The sequence below is a fragment of the Notechis scutatus genome, chromosome 5, assembly GCF_049901735.1.
Source record: "Notechis scutatus isolate UNSWTSFEM ecotype Mainland chromosome 5, rNotScu1.2, whole genome shotgun sequence".
NCBI lineage: Eukaryota > Metazoa > Chordata > Lepidosauria > Squamata > Elapidae > Notechis > Notechis scutatus.
In genome coordinates this window covers 55,278,668-55,303,825 of record NC_142013.1, presented here as the reverse complement: position 1 = coordinate 55,303,825, position 25,158 = coordinate 55,278,668, and the positions used below count along the sequence as shown (strand labels likewise).

At 38.9% G+C, this 25,158-nt stretch overlaps 1 protein-coding gene across 1 annotated transcript in view; it reads right to left on the bottom strand.

The window, feature by feature from the left end:
* Positions 1-23,826, bottom strand: part of UMODL1 (uromodulin like 1) — a 58,193-nt gene extending 34,367 nt beyond the window's left edge. The window contains exons 1-7 of the mRNA XM_087966789.1: positions 22,943-23,826; positions 17,949-18,188; positions 10,398-10,559; positions 9,786-9,901; positions 9,121-9,313; positions 4,548-4,661; positions 1,301-1,555 (exon numbers count right to left, since the gene is read on the bottom strand). Coding sequence (XP_087822915.1) covers positions 1,301-1,555; positions 4,548-4,661; positions 9,121-9,313; positions 9,786-9,901; positions 10,398-10,559; positions 17,949-18,188; positions 22,943-23,042 — 1,180 coding nt within the window. The 5' untranslated portion in view covers positions 23,043-23,826. The remainder of the gene's footprint in view (positions 1-1,300; positions 1,556-4,547; positions 4,662-9,120; positions 9,314-9,785; positions 9,902-10,397; positions 10,560-17,948; positions 18,189-22,942) is intronic.
* Positions 23,827-25,158: the final 1,332 nt, after the last annotated feature.

The following is a 25,158-nucleotide window of genomic DNA, read 5'->3' as shown; positions in this document are numbered from 1 at the left end:
ATCTCACCTTGCTCACCTTGGCTGGTGGCTAGAATCATGCCCACGCCCAGCTACTCTCTGGCTCCTCTGCTCGTTCAGACCACACGGCCTAGCTGATCTCCGTACCTCGCCCACTCTGCTCACCGCAGCTGCCCATGAAGGTAAGGTGCAGTGCCAAAGAGCTGCCTCAGGGTAGACACGGTGAGGCTTGGTTGCTTTTCAGGTCTGGCTCTTGCCATTCTTACGCCCACATGCCACCCATTTACCCTTCGCTGGGAGATGCTCAAGTCCCTGGCTCTGGCCTTACCCGGGGCCTCTGCCCACATGCTGGGCTGCCACTGTGAGAATGGTGTGAGCCCCATGGGCTAGAAGGTAAGGTGGGGAAGGAAGATCCATTCTGGGCTTGCTACACTCGGTTGAAGGACCACTTTGGTGGAGGGGGGACACATGGTGAGGTTCAGCTGCCTTTTGGCCCCAACTTAGGCTTCCACAGGGCCTTCCGGGTGCAATGCGTGAGAGAAAATGCTTCCCCACCCGCTCACCCATCTGCCGGCTGGCCTGGCCTGGAAGCAGTATGTCCCCTTGTCGTGGGCTGGATGTGGGACCTGAGGCGGAGCGGAGGTTGAACAGGCAGAAGCCCAGAGCAGGGCCCAAAAGGTGGTCTTGCCTCGCTGTGTCCACCCCACTGAGAAGTCTGCAGTCGCCGGTATTTACTGGCACGAGAATCCTGTACCCGCTCATCTTTGTTGGCACGAGAATCCTCATGCCGGCAAAGAGTGGCAGCTGCAGGCTTCTCGTGCTGAAAAAGACTGGCGGCTGCAGGCTTCTCATGTTGAAAAAGAGCACCGGCTGCAGGATTCTCATTCTGAAAAAAAAGGCTGGTAGTAGCTGCAGACCAGTGTCTCGGGGCGGGGCCCAGCTGCACCAACAAAGGCCAAAAGTAGCTGCCTGCTGTTTCCTGCTGCAAACCCCTTTTTGAAAACCTTGTCTGTTGGGCAGCAAAACCCAGCAAAAGATGAGGTGTCGGAGAATCCCCGTTGCTGTTGCTGCACAAAGATAAGTCTAAGGCTCCAGCCACCGCCGCTTCGGCCCACCCGCCCCACCTTGCTGTGAGTGACATTGAGTTGGCCACACCCACTCAGTCACATGACCCCACGCAGCCATGCTCACCCGGTCTTTAGGATGAACCAGTTGTTAAATTAGTTGGATCCCACCACAAGTACTATCAGCTCAAATTAGGGAGCGTTTTAGGAGAAAAATTGACATGTTAGAAAAAATATTTTCAATTGAATAAAATAGTAAATATAATTGCATACAGTACCTGTTTTCACAATTCTACTGGAAGTAATATTTTTACCACAAGCTTCATAACTGATGTTCATTGTATACATTACACCTGCTTCTAGGTTTAACATAGTTAGGTTCATATCTGTGGTTTCCATTCTTTCAACAAGTTCATTGCTTTTGTACACTTCTGCTCGGAATGAATGATTCTGCAAAGAATTTATACTCCAGGATGCTTTAAAACTGCTGCTAGTTACACTGAAGATCTTGTGGTTTCTAATAGAAGGAGATTCTGCAACGACAAATGTGTGAGAGTTATCCAGGGGTGGGATTCAAAAATCCCAGCAACAGGTTCACTGCCCAGTTGCTGGGTGGATGTGGCCTACTGGACCTTCCAGGAGGGCCATTTTTCACCTTCTTCGCAAGGGTCTAGAGCAGGGGTGGGCAAACTACGGCCCGCTGGCCACATCCGGCCCGTTGGTCTTTTTTTCCGGCCTGCCAAGATTGGTACAGAAGTAAGGTTTGATGTGAATGATTGAATGATTCCATTCATTTGATTTTGACTTGTAATGATAGGCATTTTGACACCAGGTGGCGCATTAGGCGCAGTGACTTGATTTTGCGGAGATTTTGCAGTTTTTTTATGTATCGTATCTTGTGCTGACCCGGCCCGTCTGTCAAATTTTAAAAATCAATGAGGCCCCCAAGCCAAAAAGTTTGCCCACCCCTGGTCTAGAGGCTTCCCTCGGGCCTCTGAAGGCCCTCCGGAAGCTGGAAACAGGCCCATTTTGTGACTTTCAGAACTTCTGGTAGGGCCATTTTTCACCTTCCCAAGGGTCTGGAGACTTCCCTAGGGCCTCTGTGGGGGGCAAAAATGGCCTCCCCCGGGCTGTGAAGATCCTCTGGAAGTCAGAAACAGGCCCGTTTCCAGACTTCTGGAAGGCCCATTTTTTCCCTTTCCCAGAGCCTCCGCGCAGACCCTGCATTTAACTGCATCGAAAATGGGCCAAGTGGAAACTCCAGGGAGGGAAGGGGAGGAGAGGGGTGGGCGGGGCCAGCTGATTGGTTCAAATACCAGTTCAGCGAACCAGATGCAAATTTAACATCCAGTTCGCCCGAACCGGTACAAACCGGTAGAATCCCACCCCTGGAGTTATCATATTTTAGGAAAATAAAAACCTTCTGCAGTCATATTTTGTGTGGCTAAGGAATGATAGACATGCACTTTAACTGCATAACATAGTTAGTTTAGTATTTCCTTTTAGCAATATATGAAGTCAATGCAGAATTTGATTCATAGTTGAGGGGCAGAAATTATTTCCTCAACCTTTAGGGTAGAAATATAAGGTGGTCTATCTTGGCATTCCTGATTGTGATGCTATGCAAAAAAACAAAAAAAACCACCTGTCTATAGAAGGGCAGCCTTTTGTGTGGTTTCTGAAAATTTGTACATTTTTGCCATGGAATGAAATTAAACACTAAACTATTTAGGATTCAGCTGTTTATCTGGCAATAGATGCTCTTACTTTGGCTAGACCTAAGTGGCTAGGGATTTTTTTAAAATTTTATTTCACATTAATATAATAAGTAAGTGATTGTTCCAACTAAGTTCATTTGCTGATTGGCAAGTAGTATAGATTTTTTTTATTTATTAAATGTAAATGTCACCCATCTTGTTGGAAGTGATACCATGGACAATCTTACAAAATGGTCAGGCCTGTTCTATTTCTGCTGTCATTTGGCTGAAGAAGTTGGAGAATGACACTAGTCATTAGAGCTGATTGGAAGTTTAGTCTATCAAATACTAGTCACCCTCTCTGGAAAGTAAAAGATCAATTTTTAATTAATCTTCCTCTTGGAACCAAAGGAAGTTCACTCAAAGGTGCCCACAGATCCATTTACCTGTTCTGTTATAATCAACTCATCTTATTCAAGGCTAGCAAACGCACACAAAATTTAAATTGTCTGAATTTCAGGATTAAACTAAAACAACTATTTGGCTATAATTTCCTAAGCAGTTCATGTGTTCCATTATAAATGTTATGTTCAAATGCCTATTTGTTCCTGCTCTAGAGCTTCTGGTGCATTTCTTTGTGCAGTCGGGGCATGTAGAAATGTTCCATTAAATTCAACAGAAAAGTGTACATTTTCCTTCACATCAAGGCTACCAAAGTGAAAATGTCATCACATGTGTCCCTCAGGATTCAGGATTGTTTCCACTGAACATGTGGGACTCATGGATTGTTTCTGTTGGCCCCAAGGGTTGAATGGTCAGGTTAAAAGCTGACCCTTCAGATTGTTAGGGGCAAAGGGAGGAAAAGGAAATAAAAGGTTCAGTAATTGTGTCTTTACTTTGAAGCTTAAACTATTTGAAGAATAAGTTCCATGTATCTGAATGTGCAACAAAGCTTTTTTTAAAAAAACTGTTTTCTCCAATCTGATCTCTTATAAATATATTAAACTGAAATTCCTATTACTGCTGGCCAGGAGTTTAGGAAAATAACTTTTGACCATAGGAACATAATATGAAGTCCACTCAAGGCAGCAAAGCAGCTTGCACAAATATGAATTCACACAAGACCAAAATCCCCACATTACCTTAAAAAAAATCAGACATATCAAAGTTTAGAAACTGAGCGAAAAAGCACTTTTTATTTATTTCTTAAAGGTACTCTGGGACTTGCAACTGAAATATTGTTCCCAATTGAATGAATAAACAAATGTATTGGATTATAGCTGCACAAATAATTCTGTGGTACTCCAAACAATAAATCTCATATGCCAAAATTGATAGGAGTTAAATATGTACTCATTTATGTAAAAGGATGTGCTTTCATTAAAGCAGTTAAAATATGAAGCAGAATGAGCAACTGAGCAATCATTATTCTTCTTTAAGCACCAATATATAAATCTTAATCATTAACATTCTTTAAGCAGCAATCTATAAAAGATCAGCACTTCATTCTATAAATCTAACTTTTTCAAATGATATTAAGACTTTAAGAAAGTCTTCAAGGCAAAAGCTTTCTGATAAACTATACTGAACAGTAATCTATTGTTCTGAAATGGTAAGATATACTTACAAACAAAATGTATCAGTAGGTCAATTAATTTGTTTAATTTACATAAGTATTCATTGGTTCCTTTATATACAGAGAAATGTTAAATAAATGATAGCGTAGGCACAATTAAAAGAGCAAACATGCTTAAATAAAGCAGGCCCCACAGGCCCTAAAGAAAGTAAAATTTAAAAATAAATGATTTTAAAATATAAATCAACTTACCACATTCAGAATCTACTGATACATGGATTTCAGGTGATGCAGATCTTGAATTTCTCAGCAAATTAGAAGAATTCATATTTTTAATCAGAATGTTGGGTATATCATGATCACAATCTGGATCAAAGAAAAGAATAATGAAACATGTTCACAAGCAAGTAGGTATTCCTAAAAGCTAGCTGCAAGATTTAATCAGCTATGGAATGTACAGACAATATAGAGGCAATGTTTTGTTATATAGCATATGTATTTCTGTCTTCTTTTTAACATTTATCTACCCTCCTATCACTTCTGGTCTGTTAGTGAAAAATGACCAAAAAAAGAGGTTTGATTTGAGATGATATCTCCTTGTGTATCCTTTGACAAATTCTGGAACCTAAAGGATGTTCACTTGAATATATACATGGGTATATATGGATCAGTTTCTTCTTTCACAATTTTTAGAGAAACTGTTAAAGACTTTTCTCATTAATAAATATTAAGGCGTTGGCAGGGAAGGAGAAGGTGCAATAATATGGTCTTTATTTAGCATTGGTTGGTTGGTTGGATTGGGTTGGTTTTTCAAATTTGTTTGCACTTATTTTAAAGGAATGTTTTTGTGACACTATGTAGAAAATTGAAAAATTAAAAAATTGTCCTGACCAGAATTTCCTACCACTCTATAATTTAATATTTGGCATCATTTCCATATTTTAATGTATAAATTCACAAACATGGGCATGTGATTGAGTGGCATGGCCAATCAACATCACTCGTGACCATGGGGATGCTGCAATGGTCATAAGTGTGAAAAATGGTCATAAGTCACTTTTTTCAGTGACATTTTAACTTTGTATGGTCACTAAATGAACTGTTGTAAGTCAATGATTACCCATACAAAAATACAAAGAGCTTCTTTGCTTGAAAAAAGCTGCCCTAAATACCAATCATTAAATTAAAAATACCCACAAACCAGAGTTACAAATCAGGCAGGGTGCCAGAGCACCTTGAGGAATTAAAATAGTTAAAATGCAATGATAACTATCAGCAGCCAACTGTTGCTCATAAAGTGAAACCCTTTAGCAGAGTGATTGTTTAAGCTCTCCAGAAAGTGGGTGGGCATATTTGGGCTACAAAACGCTGAGCTAAAGAGACAAATTAATGAATTATACAGAGGACCCAGATTCAAACCTCCCAAGCTTGTCAGGGTCACAATAAAATTAGTACATGCCACAGGTATCTAAATAAACTTCAAGCCTGTGCCAAGTTACTAAGCCTTATTATCATGAGAGAAAACTAAAACTAATTGGAGGATCCATATCCCTTCCTCCTTTTTTTTAATCTTACTATCAGCGAGGCAATCATGTGCCTTGGCTACTCCAAAACAATGCAAAAGAAACCAAGAAAGTCCAGTTGCCTCTTGACAAAAGCACCTTTAGGACAGCCATGACCTGGCTGACTGAAGAATCCCCATAGACAAGAGACTCCTGTGCTCAATGAATTGACAAAGCACCCTTTCCCACCCAGGAGAAGCAATCCTTAGATCCATTTGCACCACTTAAAGATACCAGCCGATCTCACTCACCTCACAACATATCCTAAGGAAATCATCCAGATTTAAGGCAAGATCACATGCCCTCAGAAAGGCAGTAAAAAAAACCAGACAGAGTGCCAAGCTTGTATCCTGCCTCTTGGAAATATACCCCAAAAGGATAGTGCTAGGAACCAGTAAAGCAGTGTAAAAAGCTTAAAACAACCCTTTCCCTTTAAGAAGGTCAAGCCTCTAATAAAGCAAAGAAAAGCAAAGTACCAGCAAAGGAGGAAAAAAAAAACTTCAAGAAGCTCTGGCTCTGGCAAGAACCATTACCTGTTACAATTTAATAAAGCTTAACCGGAGTGGCAGTTTCTGTAAGCAGGGCAATAAAGATAAGGATTAGGCTAGAAACAACACCAAAATGTTTCTTTCCTGCCTTCCTGACAGGATTAGCCCTGTAAAGTGGGGGGAAAAACAAAAGGAGATTTCTTCCAACAACCAGTTCTCCAAACTGCTCAGAAAGTTAACAAACGTGTCTCCCGAACAAGGTGCGAACCTGCTGAATGCCACCATTGGGGTTGTGACTGGCCATACCCTCAATGGCAATCTTTTTGACCCATGATATACAATCAAGCTACAAGTTTTCTCCTTGTCCCCTACTGACAGGAGATATTTGCCCTAGGTAAATACTACCGTGTTTCTCCAACAATATGGCCTCCACCAATAGGAAGGCCCAGCATGTTTTATCGGCATAAAATCAAATTAAGCCCCCCCCCCATTAAGGCCTATATTAAACATGCAAAATGGGGGGGAATGGCGGGGGGGCTTGCCGTTAGGAAGTAGTTTTGTTGCATACCTGGATATGTTGCTGCCTGCGTTGACTTTGACGTGGGTGGGGCACTTCGTATCAGGAGACCTTCCTCCACCGTTGCTTTCCCTTCTCCCTTGCTGTCGCAGCACTTAGAGCAATGCTGCGGCGTTTGGCACAGCCACGCACAGCCAGCCAGGGCTCCTCCCTGCAACCAGAGCCCGGTGGAGACACTCGGCTTCAGGCGCTCTTGTCGCTGCCTTCCCTTTGCCTTCAAAGGCAAAGCCAATTCTTTTCACCCTACTACCGGTACGACAAAGCCTCCCCTGCCCGAGAGGGCAGCCCAACCCCACATGGGGAGGCGAATCTCCTGGGGCCGCAGCGCAGGATCGGGCCACCCCAGGAGAAGCACCCAGCCGCTATGCCTGTCTGGCGCCAGGCAGAGTGCGAAGAGCTTCACCTGGGGCGCCCAGCGCAGCTGTCAGGTGGGCCCTTCTGCCTGGCGGTGGAGCTCTCGCCAAGGCAGCGAGCGCCTCCCCGCTTGACTCTCTGCTCATCCCGTCAGGGCCGTGCCAGAGCCGTGCAGGCTGGGCAGAGCCAGGAAAGCGAGCCGCAGGTGCGCGCCCACCTGCCAAGCGAAAGAGCCAGGCCGACCCAAGCTTGACTTCCTTCCCAAGTCCCTACAGCCCGAACCTGAAGGGGCCACTGGGAGAGGCCGCCCAAGGCAGTGATAGCGCCCACCCATCCGTGGACAGGGAGGCAAGGCGACGGCCTGCGCTGCGTCCTCCTCCGAACTGAGCCCCGCTGAGACAGCGCCTCTGCCTGATGTCCGTTCCACTGCAGTGTTTGGAGCTGCTGCCGCATTTGAAGATGCGTGGGGATGGGGACGGGCTGGGCGAGGGGTGGAAAGGACAGGCGGCTTTGGGCTCTCTCCGCCGGCAGCACTGCCATCACCTCGCCTCCCTGTCCGCGGATGGGTGGGCGCTATCACTGCCTCGGGCAGCCTCTCCCGCTGGCCCCTTCGGGTTCGCACTGGAGAGACTTGGGAAGGAAGCCAAGCTCAGGTTGGCCCGGCTCTTTTGCTTGGCAGGCGGGCGCACACCTGCGGCTCGCTTTCCTGGCTCTGCCCAGCCTGCACGGCTCTGGCGCGGCCCTGGTGGGATGAGCAGAGGGTCCAGCGGGGAGGTGCTCACTGCCTTGGTGAGACCTCTGCTGCCAGAAAGGAGGGCCCGCTGTCAGCTGTGCTGGGCACCCCAGGCAAAGCTCTTCACGCTCTGCCCGGCGCCAGGCAGGGATGGTGGCTGGGCACTTCTCCCGAGGTGGGCCGATCCTGCACTGCGGCCCCAGGAGATTTGCCTCCCCATGTGGGGTTGGGCTGCCCTCTCGTGCAGGGGAGTTTTTGTTGTATTAGGGCGTTGTTTTTAAAATAATTGGCTTTACCTTCGAAGGCAAAGGGAAGGCGGCGACAGGAGCTCCGGGCTCCGGCTGCAGGGAGGAGCCCTGGCTGGCCGCACGTGGCTGTTCCAAACGCCGAGGCATTGCTCTAAATGCCGCAGCAGCAAGGGAGAAGGAAAAGCAACGGTGGCAGAAGGGCTCCCGATACGAAGTGTCCCACCAACGCCGAGGTCAACATCCAAGCTGTCACTGCCCGCTCACCCGAGGATGCAAGGGGGGGAATTAAGTCACCCCCGAAAAGACGGCCTAGCCATTTTTTCGGGGGTAAAAGAAAAACAAGGCCTGGCCTTATTTTGTGAGAAACATGGTAGATTGCATGTCTACAGATTAATAATTGCATTTGCTGAAATAAGTTTTAGATTAGTCGTTATACAAGCTTTGGGGGGGGGGGGTTTCCTACATTTTTCCCCAGATTAAAGAACAAGTAAAACTAGGCCTTAAGTGTAGGTGCTGATTTAACTCTGTGATTGCACTGAAGTGAAAGCAATCATTATATTAAGGTCTTGATGTGAATGTTTACTCCATGCAGCTAAATGCTGTGGCAAAAGATAGATTTGTATTGTGATCTTCAGCTTTCAGGTTATTACATATGACAAACTGTACTTGAGATTCACATAATGTATACAAGAGATTTACTCTTTTCTGAAAGTCCCCCTCCTCACACCCTAGAAAATGCCTTGTCACACTAGAGATCCTGTTTTCTAATCCTGAAAATCCAAACATAAAGTAAAAACAGAAATTTTAAAAATCTCTCTATTTTATAGAGCTGCTCTTCAGTCAAATATATCTGTAATAATAACCTTGTACAACAACGTCAATAACTTCATATACTCTGATCACAATTTTCTTCAGCAAAGAAGAAATATTGACCAATGGAACCAGTTGCTGCAGTCCAACCAGGACATGAGACACTAATGTCTCTGCATAAGTTTCTGACTTGGTTGTCTGGATATGATACACAGAGATGTCCATTGGCCACAATGCTCCAGTAATCTGGAAAAGAGAGAGACTCTTCTTAAATGTTATAAAATACATTGTAGACAAGTAAGTATTTTTTCTCTTTAAATTCTATATATAAAATGAAAAACAATGCAATCAAAATTAGATCCTTTCTAACACTTTAAAAACGTTTCAGTATTAACTTAACACATGATAATTCTATTAAAGAGGCATTATTTTAGTCAGAATTTTATAATTTATTTGAATTACATTGAAATATATTTTAAACCATTTTAAATAATATTTAATAAATATTTAACATTATTCATTTTAAGAACATTTTCATGTTCAAGCAATGTTTTGCCAGTAAACGCATCAGAAAAAGGGGTTTATCTGAAATGTAAGAGGAACTGTATATTTTATAATTTCTTTGCCCAGTAGGTGGCATTCGAGTATAGGCTGGGCTTTCTTATATCAACAGAAATATACAGGACACTTTATATATTACTATTCTGTTGATTCATACCATAGAGTGCAAAAGACGTGAATGATTCAGAAGTCTTGGATCCACTTTGTATAATTCACTGAAATCCGTTTTCACAAGGACTGACACATTATACCAGTATTTTGTCACTGTTCGTTCTAGAAATGGAAAGAAAAAACAATCAGGTGGTAGTCAGAACTTTACATTAGTGCAGGGGTGTCCAACCTGGGCAACTTTAAGCCTGGAGGACTTCAACTCCCAGAATTCCCCAGCCAGCTGGCTGGGGAATTCTGGGAGTTGAAGTCCTCCAGGCTTAAAGTTGCCCAGGTTGGACACCCCTGCATTAGTGCATAGGTGCTGAACTAACATAATGGACTTCTCATTTTCGGTTGTCTTGATTAACTGCTGAGACTCACAAGGTGTGACAATATATGCATTTAATCAACCAATCAGAATTATGTATGAGACTCATATATTCTACATAATAATGGATCTCTTTTGTGTGAAAACCCTGACAGAATTTTGAAACACACCTAAAATATCAGATCAAGATTGCTTAAGAAGAAAAGACCCACAAATCAGATCCTCTGCCTCAACTCCCCTATATCCAAAGAAGAAAAGAATAAGGAGCATGACACTATTGTACTACTATACCTTCTGGAACAGGATCTGAACAATAGATTCCCGTGGATGTCTTACAGCACTTTTTATATTCTGGACAATCGATGTCAGACACACACGAACTCTTTAATGCTTCCCCTATCTTCATGGGACAGGCACCAGGTCTTGAAGCAAACTCGTTGGATCTGTTTATGGCTACAAAACAGAACATTTTACAAAGAAAAGTACACTCACTGGCCAAGGTTCTAGTTTCTCTAGGTACATCGAAGAACCTAACCATCCTCAATGGAATTTTCTTTTAAGTTTATTTTGAGCCAACCCTTGCTGATGCCTATGAACATCAGATTCAAAAGTTCTTTTCCACAGAATTTTGAAGAAGCAGAGAAGAAAATATTCTTGACTCAATAGGTTCTAGTTCCAGAGACAATTTTCAGCCATTGGAAACACATGCTAGAGTTCCCTCTCTTTTTAATTGTTGTTACCTTGTCTTAAGTCATGACTAATGTCAAGGCAAAACATGAAGACAGGTAGAGAGCAAGAATAAAGTCCATTCTTCCACACCTCTGTCCAGATTGTATCTATATTCCCCTCTGAGAAACCTAAATGTGGATTTAGACCTTTAATTATACAATATCAGAAGCCCTTGGCCTCTTTGATGCAACTATTTCTGGATTAGGGTAATAAACCTTATCTGAAGTTGAATGCCATGCCTGAAACCATTGTTAACTTGGGTATTAGTCTGCCTTGAAGATGAAACCAAATCTTTTGCTGGTGAAAAAGATAGTCAAGAGAGTTTTGAATTGGCATCAGACACTTTACATAAATTATGCTGGTCCTTTTTCACACTAGCTTCCAGCTCACTTTGGAACAAAATTTGAAACATGGGTTTTCACTCACGGAAGTAGAGAGCTGTACACTATTTGGAAACTTAGTACCTACCCAGTATATTTCTAGTTCTTTACTTTTTATGACTCATTTCTAAGAAAACTGATTTTGAGGTTTGAAGGGTGGTTCTCTGAGGAAAGGTCTCTAAAATGATAACAGAAGGCTTTCTCCAGAGGAGCCTGCTAAACTTCAGACCTGTTTTCATTTTGACAATCAACTTATTTATGTATTGGCACCACCAGTGGTTTTTAAAGACGATTGTTGTTTTAATCCTTTTGATAGTTTACTAGTATTAGTGCCTATATGTACTGCTTGATTCTTTTGGCTGTACCTTTTTCAAATACAGTTGATTTTTATTTTATACTGAATTATTTTGGATTTTTATAGATTTTATCAGATTATTTTACATGATTGCAAACAACACATAGAATTACTGTTACTGGTAATTCATAATTATATAATCAGTTTTCTATAATGTGGAAAGTATTATCAACCCTTTCATAATAATCACTATTATAATTTCATCCAATTCATGGAGTCAGGATAGCAATGAAATAGCCCATGGAAGGGATTCACTGTAGTACAGGGGTGTCAAACCTGCGTCATCATGGTGGCATCACGTGATATATCAGGACGCCCCCTTCACTAAACTGGGCATGGCTTGGCCAGCACATGACGTATCCAGCCCACAGGCTGCGAGTTTGACAGCCCTGTTGTAGTATCTCATACAAACTGTTATGGCATGAAAATGACACCTCTTATGCACTTGCATTCAATATGACTTGTGGACTTCACCTCCCAGAATTCAATATGACTTGTGGATTTCAACTTCCAGAATTTTGGTGTCCACAAGTCATAAAAGGGCCGTAGTTCCTTACTCCTGCTCTAGGATATCTCTGGGAGTGGCCACCACAGTAGCTACTGGAAAGCATTTGCTGTGAAATTATAAATACTTTATAAGGTGATTTACATGATTTCACTACCATAAAAAGGTAGGGCATAGTGACAAACTAGTGTCACTGGAAGGTCCCGATTAGACTGATGCTAGGAGCATGGTAGAAAGAAAGAGCTGATATCAAAGGTCAGTCCCACTATTTTAATGCAATTTCCCTGGTTTAATGCAGAAATTAATTTTAATAAAAATAATATAAAGGAGCAATAAATAATGGCAATTATATTTCAACTGTAAAAAAATATCTGACTTGATCTGAAACTTTGCAGGCCACCAGCAACATTTTGTGCAAAAATGAGATGACGAAGGTTTCCAGCAATGCAGAAATCTAAATCTACCTCCAATTCAAGTAATCTTTATATGCCAGCTAAGCAGATGAAAATGAAAGCCAGCCTCTCACATCTGTACCTCTCTGATAACAAGACCTAACAGCATTCCAGTACTCTAATCAGAGAAATATAAATGTCAGCCATTCCCTTGATGTTAATGGTGAATAAACAGTCAGTACTTCCCCCCCACCTCATTTCGGGATTGATTGCTTTCGTCTAGAGTATATCAATGCCAAGAGGTGCTATTTTGTGTGAATCCGTCTGCTAGAATGCTTAGCATAGTTATGAGCATTACATTTAATCAGCTCTAGAAGTGCATTTAATTACACTGAAGTAATGCTTTTCCCACCAAAGGTAATTGCACCCAGGGAGGGGAAACATGTGACCCTCCAGTTGTTCCTGAATAAAAATTCCCAGCATCCCTCACTTCTGGCCATATTGAATTGGACTCCTGGGAATTATAGTACTGTACCATCCAGAAAGCCAAGGATTTTCCACTCTTGATTGTTAAAAATAAGTAAGAAATAAAGGATACTTAAAATAGAAAGATAAAAAGCACAAAGCAACATTACATAAATAATCTAACAAAACTTCCATTAATTCAAAACCAATAGGCTTCAAGCTAAATGAATCATACAAAATAAGTGGGCGCTAATGCATTTATATCAGTTATTGATAACAAAAAATATCAATGCCCAAATAATATTGTAATCCTAGTATAGTGTTTATAGCATAAACTTTAGCATGTTTCTGAAAAGACTGTCAAATTCTTATTAATATAGGATTCAGAGTGAAATAAATTCTTAGAGATCCCTGGAAAAATGTTACCTAGTCCAGTGTCTGCCAACCAGTGGGCTGGGGACCACTGGTGGTCCGTGAGAAAATTTTGGTGGTCCGCAGAGCACCCTCCAAAGTAATTAATCCAGGCTGCATGGGAACACAAGGCTGCACCGCCCACATGGCCCATGGGAACACAAGGTTTGTGCAACTTGCATTGTGAAAACACAAGGTAGTGAGGGGAGGGGGGAAAGGGCGGAGGGGGGAAACTTGCTCCACTCACCCCACACACCTGGCCTGGCCACCAGTCTGCTTCTGTTTATTTCTTCTTCTGCTTTTGGCTGCACACAAGGAAAGCAGCAAAAGACTTTCTTTCTGTCCCCCAAACTCCGCCAGAAATGAGTCTTTGGGACCCTGCAAGGCATCCTGCTCCAAGAGGCTGTGCCAGCGCAACAAGTCTCACACAGACTCATTTCTGACGGAGTTTGGGGTAGAGAATGAAAGATTTCTGTTGCTTCTTCTGCTTTCCTTGCATGAGGCCAAAAGTCTCTCTTTCTTTCTCTCTCCCCCTGAGAATGGAGCTGGAGACAGTATTCTGCGATCCCAGATAAAAAATAATTGATTGGTAGGAAAACGGGGTGAATTTTCCTGCAGACTTTTTGGGGGATTTTTCTAGGGTCTCTGGTTTGTGCGATTTAAAATTATGAGTTTGGTGGTCCCTGAGGTCCAAAAGGTTGGCGACCCCTGACCTTGTCAATGTCTTCCTTCAAGGAAAAGTCCCCTGAAAACCATGTAATAATAATGGAAATTGAATTGTTATGGTGCTGCTTTTTTCCAAAAGCTTTTATTTACTGTATTTTATTATTTATTTTTTTAACTCTGCCAGGTCTGCCATATGTTCTGAAAAGTTTTCAGATTAAGAGATTATGGCTGTTGTAAGAGAAATATTCATAAGTAGCCTGATAAGCTAAGATGAGACAAGGACAACTCAGTATGATTCATATTCCCATGACAACTAGTGCATGCAGAAAGCCAGTAAACGGCTGGTGCACATTTTATGTGGCTGATTCATTTGTTGCTTGCTAGAAACCATTTGCAATGAATGTAAAACCTGTTTTGAGGTTTTGAGGTTCTGCCAATCACAATTTGCCAGGAATATTTTCCTATATGTTAATTAATCAATAAAATTAGTAATGGCAAGAAAGAGAAAAGCATACCATAAAATACTCTAATTCCATTTAATTTATTTAATGTTAAATCTAAGTGATTAAATTATATAATTCATCATGTATTAAATACGCTCCTCCTAATTTTACACAAAACAAAGCATGTGCACTTCAGTGACCATTATCTGCTACTTAAATTGACTTTTGGATGTGCTATATAGACATAAATATAGCATCCAAGAATAGATCCTCCAGTGACAGCATCTAGGGAAAATCTAAAGTGCTCTAAAAACACCTCTCATTTCTAATTATTTAGAATCCAGATATAAGTACTTTAATATCAAGGGAAACATTAAGAGCCATTCAGTAACACACTCTTTTAAATCTGCCCACTGATTAATAAATAATGAAAAGAAAAAGTTGATAAAGAATATGTCTAGATAATACCATTCATAAATATTAGCACTATGAGGTCTGGAAAATGCTTTAACCTTTACTAGGGAAATAAATAAGACAGATCTGTATATCCCCAGATAATTTGCAAATTTTCCTGAGCAGGAAGAGCCTCTAATCTGATTAGGGCAGCCCATCTGTATGCAGTTGAATATAAGTTTACCTTGTTAAATCTATCTTTGGCAAGCTTGAGATGCTCTATTATAAGTCAAGTGCAATTTTCCCTAAGAGTTTTTCTCCAGATGGAGATGATTTTGCCTGTTTATTATAGAAATTCAGAATATCTCTTCTACCAAGCCTCCCTAATCATTTTCTCCTGAAATTTTATTTGATCACAATGAAACTACCGGTATATGTAACATTTACTCAGGAATACCCATAGTCATAGGGTAGAAATGTTTTAAGGTCAAGGAAACTGTTTTTTCTTATTAATATACAGTATATGAACCACATGAATAGGTTACCTAATCTAACAAATTTTGATTTTACAGTTTTACAGTACCATTAGCATATTCTGAACTGCTAGAGTTACTATTAGCATTGACATGTATTCTGAAAAATTCCAAATCTACAGTATGTTGATAGCAATTAAAGAAAATGGGCATGGCTGCATGTTGGTGAGCAATGTAATTGAAATATATGAATATTCTAAATTACTTTTTTCCCCTTCCTAATATCTTCCCACAGATGCAGGGTCTGCTTTCCTGATCAACAGAAGGTTGGATGTGACAAGAATTGACTGGTGCCTTAACTAGATAAGACTGGCTCTCTCTTCTAAATTACATATTAAACTTTTAAAATCCGAGGTATTATAGATCTACCAAATATGAACTAAAAGGAAAAGGCCACAAACTAAATTCATAATTTTGCACTGATTATGCAGTGATTATATGTGTTCACTCTCTGCTTTAGGACTGGCTTGTTAGCAATATATACTGGCTTATTAGTCAATACAATTCCATGAGTGCTAATTTCTACTGTCTTCTGTAACTCAATGGGACATTATGGTCCAGAAAAATGGGGCATAATCAGAGAGACAAAATGAGAAATCATAATGTTGCACACATAATAAATGTCAAAACAGAAGAAAAGAAAAGGATATCACAGACTAGAAAAACTACAATAGGATGTGCAATATTAGAAGTTGATGAATAGTACTTTACATTGTATTTCAGAGTCACTCAACTCAATGATACAATGATATAGTAACTCAATGATACAATCTCCTCCTTCATATATTATAAAATATACAGTATATTACATTTGGAGTAAAAATTCCCAGTTGTAAAATATATGAAATAGTTGAAAATAGTAATCAAGGCAGAATCTGATTCTGGCACTGAAAGAGGGAAAAAGAATATAACTTTTTGAGTAGTGTTGATCTGTCTTGAAAGATCAAGCACATTTGCACAATGGAAGTCATTTCTTTTTATTAATAAATATTTTTGAAAGGATAAAGAAAGGACCAACACCATGCCTATAATCAGAGTAATAGAAATATTGTTCTGTGACTTAGTTACTGTATATATCAAAGGAGAAATCTTCAGTGCATATTATGTCATTTACCTAAATGAATGTATTTTAGGCTATAACTAATGGTTTTTAAATGAATAAGGACTAGCAAATAATAACAAAATGACCATTGCCTAATTTCAAACAGTTTTATTTTATCTTATCTTTTTTATCATAAAACTGAAGAAATGGCATATAGGTTTATGTGCACTTCAGAGAATAGCTACAGTACTCTTATACTGAATGCATAAAATGCATTTAAGATAATATAGGAATTTAAGTAATAATGACAATGTGATATTGGAGCCAGTCTGGTGTAGTGGTTAAGGCACTGGGCTGGAAGCCAGGAGAGTGTGAGTTAGCCACAAAGCCAGTCACTCTCTACCAGCCCTAGGAAGGTAAATGGCAAGCCGTTTTAAAAAACACCTCCAAAGATTCCATGAGTTAACACTTATTTGAAGCTTCTATTTATTGATTGGTTTAGCCTGGAATTTACTATCTTTTCCTAAATAATTTAAAATGAATAAGTCAAAATGAAGGGAGGGGTCTTAAAATTGTTGAGCATATAAATAATGGTGACATAAAAAGATTTTTGTTTTACATTGGAAGGAAGTCACTTCATATTCAGCTTGTCAAATATGGAAATTCATTTGACCTTTGAACATATGCTTATAAACTTGAAATAAAAAATCCACTAGAAAGGTTCACTGAAATGAATTCATGTCCTAATCAGACTGTTCCTGGAAAGGACCACCCATAAAAGAGCAAACCTGGACTTCAATGTGTTTCTCCACAAGATACATCAACTTTAAGGAACATCAGGGATTTGCTTCAATGCATAGAAAATTATTTGTATTTTTAAAATATTTTTATCCTGCCTTTATTATTGTTATAACTCACATAATACTCCTTTCTCCTTTATTATTTTATTATTAATTACTTTTATAAATAACCCATTTAATACTCCTTACTCCTTCTATTTTCCGCACAGCAAACCTGTGAGGTGAGTTGGGCTGAGAGAGAGAGAATAGCCCAAAGTCACTCAGCTGGTTCTTGATGCCTATGGGAGGACTAGAACTCCATCTCCTGGCCTAGAACTTTAACCAGTGCACCAAACTGGCTCTCTGAAAGGTATGTGATTAAAGAGAAAAAGTAGGTAAGCCAAAAACACTTTTTCTATATTTCAATACCCAAAAATATATATTGTTTGCTGAGGTGGGCAGCTATAGAAATCAAATCAAATCAAATCAATCAATAAGCCAGCCAGCCGGCTGGCCAGCCAGCTAGCTATTGTTGTATATGGACCGTATTTGCCAAATCTGCTTTATGGGGGGGGGGGGGGGGGAGAAGAATAAGCACTATAAATAAACAAAAGTCAGTTTATTTGCTGCTATCTAGAAGTCATTCAGATATTGGCAAGTGACCTAACTTGCTGACCCTATACTGCAATTAAATATATTGTTGGTTTTGCAATTCACAGGCCGTAGTCTTTCCATTGTTTTATACTTACGTAAAGAACAATATAGACCCACTTGTTCATACCCAGCACAACAATCTGTCACATTCACCGCTTCTTGGACCATAATAGGATGGTACTCTTCTTTGTAATAGGTTGTGGTGCATAATCTCCAAGGAATCCATCCACATGGTGTTTGTTTCTCATATGATTTTTGATACGGAACTGTTTTGCTCACATTTTTTATCACAGAATAATTGCATAAATGGTAACCAAGCAAAGAGATACCTTTCTCTAAAATAAAGAAAGCAGAGTGATCTATTAGAATGGAATTAGTGGCATAGAAGGTACCTTTCCACCAAAATACTTGGAAACAATTGAATGTTATTCAACTTCACTATTGTTAACATAAAATTTTGTTATCCTTGTAAATTCACAATGCTGAAAAATAAAAGGAAGGAGAAGAGAACGATGGTAGGATGCAGTTGCAGTGGTAAACAGTATACACTAGAAGAACAGAAAGACCATATTAGATACAGATTCATTCAGTGGTCACGAAGAGTTGACATTTGTTTGATAGCATGTAATCTTTCAATCAATATTTTGATTATTTTGAGTATGGTGTGAAGGTCCAGAAGAAAGAATGCAAGATCACGTTTGGTCAACAAATGACAAATGTTAGAAGAAATTATCCAAAATCCACTCAGATCCTTCAGGAATGGGGAGCATAAAATAAAGTAAATAAGCATATAACATACCTATTATACAGCAAGCCAAGCAGACCCAGAACTGACCCAGCCATTAAGCAGAATATGGTAATCTCCTGAAGCAGATAATTTTATCAAGATTTTTTTTTCACACAATTGAGAATCTTTGGGATGGTTTTCACACATGTGAAAGAGTTCAGTGGCATATTCTTCTTGATGCCAGCATGTCTTGTACCTAAAACTTTCATGATAGATCATGTAGGCTTCTCTATTATTACTTGTTGTTTACTATTGATACTCTGATATTCTGTCTATTTTGATTGGAGGCCACATTGTTCAAGCCATTCTTAAAACAAATTTGGTTCAGTGCAAATCTGTTCCAAAAAAACTTTTACTTCTGAATAAATATTGAAGTTAACAATAATTACAGTCTAGTCCTGCTGGCATCAATTAGGATCCAGCAACAAAACCAAGCACTGAAGATACAGTTTAGAGGTTAGGGCCCAGCTCTCAGAAAACTACTATTCCCCTGGGCAGAATTGCTAAACAAAATGTGTTTACAAATTAGCATTTTCAGCAGTATAGCTCTTAGTTACAAGACTTAGCTTGCCATTAAGCTAATTTAAAATGTGCTTTGGTGTGGGTGCATGTGATGTGAATGCCTTTCAATTATGAGCTGAATTTTCCACTACAATTACTGGAAATTTATTGGATATTTACAAGGTTTATAATTATTGTCTAATTATCATTTTACTAGCTTATCTTTTATTATGACATTGATAATCCAGGCAAATACTATGGCTTTAAAATATTGACATTTTACATTCATTGGTGGCAAATTATATTGCTCAAGTAACAATTTAAAGATTTTTCTTGAACAGTGAAAAGTTTGTTAAATTACTTTTGAAATATACTGCATATACAGTGTACAATATATTGTGGCTGAAAACTGCTTATCTTTCTTCATTGTTATAATAAAGCTTATCTATCTATCTATCTATCTATCTATCTATCTATCTATCTATCTATCTATCTATCTATCCATCCATCCATCCATCCATCCATCCATCTATCTATCTATCTATCTATCTATCTATCTATCTATCTATCTATCTATCTATCTATCTGTATTCTGCCTTTATGATTTTTAGAGATAACTCAAGGTGGTAAATATATCCAAGACACCTTCCTCCTCCTGTTTCCCCACAACAATAATCCTATGAAGTGAGGTGACTGAGAGAGAGTTAGAAGGTTATTGTTTAAAAATCTGGGAATCAATGGATGTTTTCTAGGAAAGATGAATTCCCCAGTCCTCATACATAGAAGGAGTCCCATCCAAAATAGTGAGATCCATAATATGAATCCATGAATGAAATTTGAGAAAGTAAAATCAAATGCAATCCAAATAATTGATTCAACAGAATAATTATAAAATATAACCTCAATGATTATTTGCAATATTTTGGACTTCATTACACAGTCCCTTTTATAGAGTTATTAATGGAGAAAAACAGTGGAGAAAACTTATCACTGTCAAACCATCCAGTAGAAAGAATCTTTTAAAGCTGAAAATAAAGAACTAAAACTCCCTAACTCTTTTCACCTGTTTTCACCTCTTTTCACCTCTTTTCACCTGTCTTGATATAACAAATTAGGAAGAGAGGCTGGAATGCTAATAGTTGGGGAAGATTAATTTATAGCAAATGAGGCAATGCAAGTATTGGAGGAAAAGAAAACGCATTCTTTCATTTTTTTCCCCCTTAAAATAAAGCACTCCGCCAGAATTGCTTTATTCATTCTGCTGTCTCAGACAGTTCTATGAAGTGACAATGTGCTAATAAGATTCTAAAACTACAAACTGTATAGGCAAAGCTTTATATCCAGAATCCCAAACAGGGTTCTTATGTATCAGGAGATATGTCCTTCGGCATCCTTTGACAACCTGTAGGCATCCTAATTTTGTTTGTTTGTTAGGTTCTTTTAACTTAAAAAAATAAATAAACAATGATCTAATACATATCGATTTCACAGAAGACAATGTCGAAAAATCACTACGCAATCTAAAACCATCTCTATCTATTGGACCGGATGGAATATGTGCCTACTTCTTAAGAAAGCTATCCACTGCCATAGCCAAACCTCTAAGCATAATCTTTGAAAAATCTTTCAGGACCAGCTCCTTGCCTAACCTATGGTCACAAGCCACAGTCATCCCCAAAAGGGAGACCCAAGCCTAGTTGAAAATTACAGGCCAATCTCCTTATGCTGCGTCACCTGTAAAGTCATGGAATCAATTATTAACCAATCCATCATCCTCCACTTAGAGACAAACAACCTACTCTCCAATAAACAATTTGGTTTCAGAAAAAACTATCCTGTAATCTGCAACTCTTACACTGCAAAAACATATGGACGACACAACTTGACCAGGGCAAAGCAATAGACGCAATCTACATAGACTTCTGTAAAGCCTTTGATTCAGTGGTACATGACAAACTACTCCTAAAAATAAAATCCTATGGTATCTCTGGACAACTGAATAACTGGATAGAAGCATTCCTGTCAAACAGACAACAAATGGTCAAAATCGGGAGCGTCCTATCAAATCCAGTACCTGTCAATAGTGGTGTCCCCAGGGCAGTGTTCTAGGACCAACTCTCTTCATACTCTACATAAACGACCTCTGTGATCATATTAAGAGCAATTGCGTTCTCTTCGCTGATGATGTAAAGCTGTTCAATACCACAGACAATACTGCTACCCTACAAAAAGATCTTGACTATGTATCTGAATGGTCAAACAAATGGCAACTTCAAATCTCAACAAAAATGCTCTGTCTTACATATTGGCAAAAAAATCAGAAAATAAAATACAAGCTGAATAGTCAAGATCTTGTTGATGACCCAAGCTCTGTAAAGGACCTTGGAATACTCACCTCTAATGATCTAAGTGCTAGAGCCCACTGCAACTACATAGCCAAAAAGGCATTAAGAGTTGTTAACCTAATCCTACGTAGTTTTTTCTCTGGTAATATCACACTACTAACCAGAGCATACAAAACATTTGCTAGACCAATACTCGAATACAGTTCATCAGTCTGGAACCCTCATTACGTATCTGATATTAGCACAATTGAGAAAGTCCAGAAATATTTCACAAGAAGAGTTCTCCACTCTTCTACTCGTTGTAGAATACCTTATGCCACCAGACTAGAAATTCTAAAACTAGAAAACCTTGAGTTACGCCGTCTTCGGTCTGACTTAAGCATGGTATATAAAATCATACATTGCAATGTCCTACCTGTCAATGAATACTTCAGCTTCAACCATAACAACACAAGAGCACACAATAGATACAAACTCAAAGTAAACCGCACCAAACTTGATTGCAGGAAATACGACTTCAGCAATAGAGTGGTCAATGTCTGGAATACTCTACCCGACTCTGTAGTCTCTTCCCCAAACCCCAAAAACTTTAACCTTAGACTGTCTACTATTGACCTCACCCCTTTCCTAAGAGGTCTGTAGGGGCGTGCATAAGCGCACCATCGTGCCTACCGTCCCTGTCCTATTGTTTCTCTTATTCTTTTATTTTTCTTATATGTACCCATTTCATGTATTCACAACTATGTATACACTTATACTTATTATCTTGTAAACAATTGGCAAATCAAATAAATAAATAAATAAATAAATAAATAAATAAATAAATAGGATACTAGCATGCTTCAAAGCAAAACATCAATCTCAAGTATGATCTTTATTCCAACATTACTTTTATAGCCAAGAATTCCTGGCTATATTCCAGCCTATCTCAGAAAATGAAACATAACAATTTTCAAAATTTAGTTTATACATACACAATTAACAAAACATAATTAAAGGAAGTATAGCTTAATGCCTGGTTTGAAAGCATGTCCACCAACCCAGCAAACAAAACAAAACAAAACAAAAAGATGTGTTAAATGGTCATTGGAAGGCTAAAAGAGATAGCTGAGAGTAAGCTTAGCAGTTTGACTCTGGTTAAACTGGTGATTGGTAACTGGAATACTCATCTTGGCAGCCATTTTGTGAGAATACCTATGTCCCCTAGCTAAAAGAAAAGGGGGATTCCTAAAAGATATATACAGATGTTTCAGCAGCATTAAAGACAATCTTCTCCAAGGTTTACATAGTTCACCTAAAATTCTATACAAATTTAAATGAAACGAAGTCTCACCAAGTTCAGAGAGGGGAAAGAATGTGAGACAAAAGATGTTCACATCTCTTTTACAAAATATCATTTTGAAAGTATAGTCATTGACACCAAAGTATTTGAAATATTAAATCCATGGTGACTCACCTGTAAAGGTGTTGCTTGCGCTCTCTGCTGAAGTGTTGTACAGCATGAAAACAATAATTACTAAGACTTTAGTCAATAAAATAAAGGAGTCCCTCATCATTCTTTAATTTGTCTCCGTTCTCTGACAACAAAAGAGCTGGTAGTATTACATACAGTTATTAGGATATAAAGGAAAACATTCACTGCTTTTTTCCTTTGTATACAGGTATACATTGATCCTGGAACAAAGAGAGTATACAGCCAGTATCTTGCTTGCATGGGTTTGTTAATGCTTTCCCAAGGGACTGCCTGCATCTAAATTACCCATCCTGGTCCTCAGCAACCTGTTACACTCATGTACAGAATAACAATCTGATGAAAACACACTTCCATGAAATTAAAAACAAGAGCATGTTTTTGGGAGAGAACCAAACGATGGATAGATTGCTTATTAAATTAAATCATTGCATTTTCTCTGAAAACTCAAGGCGGTGGAAATTGGGGTTTTATTTTATCTGCATAACAGTAATCTGTGATGACATGTTAGGCTGAAGTAGTCAGGGCTCACATTCACTCTGCAAGTAATATGTCTAAATAGGGACTTGAAGTGGGGTCTCTCCAAGTCCAGCATCTTCATCCCTACATTACACTAATATTGGTTCACTACACTGAAGGATAGCAGCACCCTTTCCTTCCCTTTATGAGAGAGGACTCATAAACTGGAGAAAAGTCTAGACGGAAGCAGGAGAGGAAAGAAATAAAACATTGATCGCATGAAAGGCCAAGATTAAAATAAAAATATGAAAGTGGCTAGGTATTGCATGACATTTTAGAAAAGGGAAAAGGCTGCAGTTGATTAGGCAACAATGCAAAATAATTGCCCCCCCCTCCACCAACCTCAGAGGGAAAAGTTGGTAAGTTTCATATTTGTGTAATTTCTACATAAATTTCTACTATTTTACAAATTTTCAGCAATCACAGTTTCAAGAAAAACCACAAAAGAAGTGACAGTTAAATCTTGTAGCAATCCATTCTCTCATAGTACCATAAATTCTAGACCACATTTGAAAGTCTTTACAACCTTTTTTCATCTTGATATACATTGGACTCTGGTTTTTTTTTTTAAAAAATGCTTTGCTATAGTAAATCTCGTGGCTAAATTACATCAATTTCTTATATTTCACCATTATTATTTCAGGAGAGAGGGCGAGGAATATGGTCACCACAATCGTAATATAAGTAATCCAATAACCATTGCCTCTAGATGGTAATATGTACTGTCTGTTTGCAACAGCTTCAACATAATCTAGAAATATTTTGATTAATATAGTGCAGTTTTAAGGACTTCTGATCAAAGACTACTAACAGAATCATTTTATTTGAAAGAGGTTAATTCCTCTGTGCTGAGTGTCACTTTCTCCCTAGGATTGTAGCCTTAAGGAATGAGTTGGTTCTGCTGCTATTTTATATTTTGTATGGTCATGATCTCAGTAGCTTTAGGTCTTTAGAATCTATGCAAATATTTTCCACTGTATGTTTGAGAAAAGTCTTTGGGGATCACTTATTTTATCAGGCACTTCCTCTCAGCTATCTTTCCCATGATTATAAAAGCATACAACTATACAATATAAGGAACTAAGTAGAAAATCAACATCTAAGGAGCACCTGAGACAACATTTACACGGAAAATTTTGGATTTCAGTTAGTACTGATTTGATATTATTAATCCTTCCATTTTTCTTGTTAATCGAATAACACACAGAAAAAATTAATAAAACATTCTGCTTTTCTTTTCTGTTCCGATTCTCAGTTCTGGATACATATACAAATTCAGTCTTGTACAATAATTTTAATTAAGAGATAAAATAAATCTTTAAAGCAATCATATTGGTTGCGTTAAAAATAGTTTTTCATATCCCTAAAGGATACTGTACATTTTATTGCTATGGTAACCATAGTGAATCATGCATCAGTGCCATGGAAACACATCAAGAGTATTCCATTGGGAATTCAAAACAGGTTTTGGAAAACAATATATACAGTATATATCTATTTTTCAAATATGTTAATATATTCAGTGATTAGGTTGGTAGAGAAAAAAATAAGCAGAATTGCAAAAAAAAAAAAAGGAAGAGAAGTATCATCTTGGATTTCTCAGTCTTATGCTGAATACATATGACCTTCTGTAAATATTAGAACAACCATTGTCCTATTTTTCAGAGAATAATACTCTGGCT